Source organism: Lampetra fluviatilis, unplaced genomic scaffold, assembly GCF_964198595.1.
Source record: "Lampetra fluviatilis unplaced genomic scaffold, kcLamFluv1.1 SCAFFOLD_1067, whole genome shotgun sequence".
Taxonomy (NCBI): domain Eukaryota; kingdom Metazoa; phylum Chordata; class Hyperoartia; order Petromyzontiformes; family Petromyzontidae; genus Lampetra; species Lampetra fluviatilis.
In genome coordinates, this window is record NW_027621192.1 from 25,773 (window position 1) to 31,772 (window position 6,000).

The 6,000-nt window shown below is 54.8% G+C and overlaps 1 protein-coding gene across 1 annotated transcript in view; it reads left to right on the forward strand.

Annotated features, from left to right (window-relative positions):
- Window positions 1-5,782, forward strand: part of LOC144954919 (zinc finger MIZ domain-containing protein 1-like) — a gene marked incomplete at its 3' end in the record, with an annotated part of 28,432 nt that extends 22,650 nt beyond the window's left edge. The window contains exons 4-5 of the mRNA XM_078885296.1: window positions 1,815-1,928; window positions 5,625-5,782. Coding sequence (XP_078741422.1) covers window positions 1,815-1,928; window positions 5,625-5,782 — 272 coding nt within the window. The remainder of the gene's footprint in view (window positions 1-1,814; window positions 1,929-5,624) is intronic.
- Window positions 5,783-6,000: the final 218 nt, after the last annotated feature.

The window sequence follows — 6,000 nt, forward strand, 5'->3', positions numbered from 1 at the left end:
CCCACAGTGGTGCTGCTCGTTGTGGAAACTCCTCCAGAGGGATGATGGGTAAAATTGTCCCCGCCTACGAGGCATTAAACGGTGACAGCTTTGTAGAAGAGACTTCCCCTCTCTCTGGGAACCCCAAAGGGTCACATCCACGTGGCGTTGAGCTGCAGAGGTCAATAAATGAGGACAATTTGGTTCGTTTATCCAGGAAAGCTTCACCGCGTCTCAAGCCTCCTTTGCAGGAGGGTCCTGCGGCTGAAAATGTAAGAAATCTGCATATGATCTGCCAACCCTTGCCTCTAGATCACTGGATGACCAGCATGCACCTCCGATTAGCATGGTTGACTACGTACGGTGCCAAACAAGTTCAACATACCTACATGCTCCTGTGGTGATGATGAGGAGGGGGAGAGTTGTTGGCGAGTGTCTTCGGGCTTTTCTTGACAACACAATAACTCCAGAGTCACGGCCACTGCCGCCCCTCCTCCTCCTCCTCCTGCCTAAGCCGCTAAGTCAACACCTCGTCCCTGTTTACAATGCGGTCATGTACAGAGTGTGTGTGTGTGTGCGTGTGTGCACGCGAGTGTGAGAGTGAGTGAATGAGTGAGTGAGCACCGATCACTTGAGTTGAATCGCCCCGGCCGTTTCGCTGTTTGCTCGAGAGCTCACGGACTTGATTCATGGGTTCGCGAGCGGGTGAACCGTCACGTGCGGAGACGCGCCGAGCCGTTGACTGGAGGTCTCGGCCCGCGACATGCGCCGCGAACGGTGCTCGTGAGAATTGATTATTTTGCGATTCGTACAAATCGTACGCAAACGTTATACGGAGTGCTTATGGCGCGAACAAGGCTGTACGAACGGAAAATTATAGGAACGAGACGCGATAGGAACGAGACACGACAGGAACGAGAGGCGATAGGGAGATTTGAAAAATCTTTAATTGATTGGTGACCATGAATCGTGACGTGCCAGCTCATGGAGTTGCCGCCACGTGGGTGAACCATTCACGCGTCTGCTGCCGACCGGTTCCCGTTCATCTGGGGAAACGGAGGCGACGTTTACCGTCATCCGTGAGCGACACGCCAGGGTGGCATGAATCTCTGACGAGATCAAGACGGGAGATTACAACGCGAGATTACAACGAGAGAAAACCTCATCGCTGTCATCGTTAGCGCCGCCACCGCCACCGCTTTAGACGACGCAGCTGGAGGCAAGACGACGACTTCGCGTGGCCTTGAGAGATACGACGACGATGACGACGACGACGACGACGATTTGCAACCGCAGGAGGCGAGCGGGAGAGCGAGCGCCGAGGTGTTTGACAGCGGCGATTGAGAGGAATCTGGAATTTTACACATCTGGATTGGGACCAGGTCGACGAGAAGTACCCCCATTGACACTCGGTCACGACTACGAGGGGGTCGGCTCTCTTCTCTGCAGAGCAGCGAAGGGAGCAAGACAGGGGGGTTTCGGAGTTGTTTGAGTGAGTGAAGAGCACTGTGTTTATGTGTGTTGGAGCAATGTTGAGATAGGTCTCTGTGTGTCTGTGTCTTTGTGTCTCGTGTGCGCGTGCGTGTCCGTGTGTGCGCGTGTGTCCGTGGTTAGCGCAATGTCCCCTACGCACCCAACATCGATGACAGATAACTGACCCGGTCCTAGGCCGTCTCTGGGTTGATGCAAGAACATGGGCACTGGAGAGACAAAGGCGGCCCGGGCAAGATGCCGGCCACCCGCCCCATCGTAGGCGCTCGTTAAACGGCACTCGCTCCAGCAGTCTGTTAACGGCTGCACGGGGGGCCCTTGTCTCTGTCTTTGCCTGTGAGCAGCACCTGCAGAGTCCCGGGAGTTTCCAGACGGCCGCGCGGGAGCTGCTCGACTGGTGTGGGGATCCCCGCGCCTTCCAGCGCCCCTTCGAACAGAGCCTCATCGCCTGCCTCACGGTGCGCGCACACACTCACAGCTCGCACGGGCACGCACACAGACACACCGCCCACACTCTCACACTCGCACCGCTCACACGAGTACGCACACAGACACACCGCTCGCACTCTCACGCTCACACCGCTCACACGAGTACGCACACAGACACACCGCTCACACTCTCACACTCACACCGCTCTCACAAGTATACACACAGACACACCACTCACATTCACACCACTCGCACTCACACCACTCGCACGTGCATGCACAGACACACTGCTCACACTCTCACGCTCACACGAGTACGCACACACGAGTACGCACACAGACACACCGCTCACACTCTCACACTCACACCGCTCACACGAGTACGCACACAGACACACCGCTCACACTCTCACACTCTCACCACTCGCACGGGCATGCACGCAGACACACCGCTCGCACGGGCACGCAAGCGCTTGCACGCACATACCAGCTCATGCAGGCACAGTCACAGATGCACACACTTTGCACAGACACACACACACGCCAGCTTGCACGAGCAAGCACAGTCCCACTCGCACAGGCACACACATACACACAGATGCACGCATGCACACTACTGTTCGCGCACACTCGCTCACAGAGGCACGCATACTCACTCGCTCTAAGACACGCAGACACGTGCGCGTGCAGAGACGTGCACGTGCAGACATCTTTTCCACAGACGCACACATACACCCACATGCACGGACTTGCACGCACACACAACAAAAGACCCACACCCACTTACTTGCACAGACACAGACTTGAACACAGACAAATGCACACATTGCACGTGTGGATGTGTATGCATCTGTGTGAGTATGGGGAGTGGTGGTGCAGTGGCTACAGCACTGCTCCACGAACTCGGTGATCCGAGTTCGATTCCCGCTTATCGCCAACGTCGGTGACGAATATCCGAGCCGGTCCTGGGCCTCCCTTAGGTCGACTCAGGCTTAAATGAGTACCTGGTGTAGTGTGTAAACATCGGAACTGGGGGAGACAAAGGTGGCCGGGCGTGGTGCCTGACCACACGCCCCCTCGTGTAGCATGCCGGCCTTCACAAGTTCTCCCTAGCAGCACTTTCCCCAAAATTCTAAGGTTAGACGGGGGATATTTGTCTTTGTCATTGCTAGTTGTGGTGGTGGTACTGGTTTTGGTTGCGCTGGTGGTGGTTGCGCTGGTGGTGGTTGCGCTAGTGGTGGCGCTGGTGGTGATAGCGATGGTCGTGGTGGTTCTGTTGATGGTCGTAGTGGTGGAAGTGATGGTTGTGGTGGTACTGGTGATGATAGTTGTGGTGGCGATGCTGGTGGTGTTGGCTATGGTGGCGCTGGTGGTGGCGCTGGTGGTGTTGGTGGTGGCGTTGGCGCTGGTGGTGGTGCTGGTGGTGGTGCTGGTGGTGGCGTTGGCGTAACTCGACCTGCCGGGGGAAGGAGGGGGTAGGGGCTGCGATGTGAACCTCAAACATGGACACGTGTTTTAAATTCTGAGTGCAGCGGTGGTGCTGCTGCTGCTGGCTCAACTCTGGATGTGATTAGGAGCAGGGAGACGGTGGCCTCCCAGAGGAGCCACGCACGCGTGTGTGTGTGTACGTGCGTGGACGTGTGTTTTTTTTGTGTGTGAGTCTTTGTGTGTGTTTGTGTTTATATTTGTGTGTGCATGTGTCTGTGTGGGTCTGTGTGTGCCTGTACGTGTAGGCGTGGTGCTGGGCACCACGTGTGCCGTGCCGGCCTTCACAAGTGCTCCCTAACAGCACTTGCCCCAAAAGTCTGTGAAGGCTATGCGGGGTCTTTGTATTGTGTATGGGAGTGTGTGTGTGTGCATGCGTGTGTTTGTGTTTATATCTGTGTGTTTGTATGTATGTGTCTGGGTGACTTAATGGCTGTGTGTGGCTGTGTTTGTATTTGTGTTGGGATGCATGTGTGTGTATTTCTTATGTAGATGTGTGGGTGCCTGTGTGTATGTGTGTGGATGAGAGATGATGTGCACGTATGTAAGGGGGAGTGGTAGTGTAGTGGTTAGCGCGCTGCGCTACGAACCTGGCGGCCCGAGTTCGATTCCCGTTCGCGGCTAACAGCAGTGAAGATGATCTGAACCGGTCTTGGGTCTCCCCTAGGTCGATTCAGCCTCAAATAAATACCTGGTGCGATGTGTAAACATCGCCACTGGGGAGACAAATGCGGCCAGGCGTGGTGCTGACCACCCACCCCTTTGTGTGCCGTGCCGGCCTTCATAGCTGCTCACTAACGGCACTTGTCCCAACAGTCTGTTCAGGCTACACGGGGGATCTTTGTCTTTGTGCGAGTGAGAATGAGTCTCACGAGCAAATTGCCCCAAAAAGTCCGTTGAGGCTATAACCACGGGGCAACCTTTGTTGTGGCGAGCGGTGGCGCAACAGTTAGCGCGCTCAGTTCAATTCCCACTCGCGGCCAATATCAGTGACGATTATCTATGACCGGTCGTGGGCCTCCCCTGGGTCGACTGTGCCTCAAATGAGTACCTGGTGCGGTGTGTCAACACCGTCATAAGGGGCATCTTTGTATGTATGTATGTGGGCGTGGTGCTGTGTGTGGATGGCTGAATGTGTGTATGTACGTCTGGCATTTTTTCGTGTGCGTGGTTCATACATCTACCCGCTCTGGGATTCTATTAGGTTAACTCGGCTCGCATTTGAGTACATTTTGTGATGGTGTGGTCTGAACTGGTGGCGGGGTTGGTAGGCGTGGAGGTCGCTGTTGTGAGTGATGGTGACATTGGCTGTGTGTGATCGTTATTGCGAGTAAGCGATCGTGTTACTGTTTGTGGATTAATCGGTGGTGGTGCTGACTTTTCTATTTTTTGGATGGCGGTGGCGGTGGCGGTGGCGGTGCTAAAATTGACAGTGTCATTATTGTTGGTGGTGTAATTGCTGCTCATGATGTACTCGGCGGTGATGATGGTGGTGCTGTTGTTGGTGGTCATTGTGTAATTGGTGGTTTTGGTGGTGGTCATCGTGTAATTGGTGGTGTTGGTGGTTGTTTAATTGATGGCTCTGTGGCCAAGCTGTAGAGCTGGCGGCTGGCGATGGAAACGTTGTAAATTGAGTTCCTGGTTGACCCCAGCCCATCATTGCTGTGGTGTCGATAAAATAAGTACCACTCTGTGGGGAGGTCAACAGCAGTGACCTTATGGATAATCTCACCCCCCCCACCCACCCCCACAGCACTCTAAACAAGATAACAGCATCAGTGCCTCAATGCTCATTGGACCAAGATATCACTTTGACTTTTATAAAAATTGGTGTTTGTGGTGGTTTGGTGGAAGTGGTGTCATTGTTGGTGGTTGTGTAAATATTGTTGGTTGATGGTGGTTGTGGTATCAGTGGTGGTGATGGTATCAGTGGTTGTGGTGTAAACGGAAGTTTTGTCAACGTTGCCGGTGGTGGCTGTGATGTTGTTTGGGGTGACTGTCCAACGTGTGTAGGCCGTGGTCGTTGTTGACTGCGGTTGCGGTGGTGGTGGCGTCGTCTGCACCGTCGTTGATGGCTGTCTCTGGCTGTTGTTGATGGCTGTCTCTGGCTGTTGTTGATGGCTGTCTCTGGCTGTTGTTGATGGCTGTCTCTGGCTGTTGTTGATGGCTGTCTCTGGCTGTTGTTGATGGCTGTCTCTGGCTGTTGTTGATGGCTGTCTCTGGCTGTTGTTGCTGCGTAGGTTGTGAGCCGTGTGGCCGCTCAGCAGGGCTTTGACCTGGACCTTGGCTACCGGCTCCTTGCCGTGTGTGCCGCTCACCGCGACAAGTTCACCCCCAAATCCGCAGGTGAGACGCGAGAGCACACACGCACAGACACAAATCTCCCCCCCCCCCCCCCGTATCGCCTTAACAGACTTTTGGGGCAAGTGCTGTTAGCGAGCAGAAACCGTGAAGGGCCGACTCTGCCCGGCCGCCTTTGTCTCCCAAGTGGTGATGTTTTACACATCGCTGCTAGACACGCACGCAGATGTACACACGCACATAGAAGAAAACAACCTCGATTCGCCACTAAGTGACAGTAACGTCACCACGGCACCTGTGCTAGGTTAGGTCCAC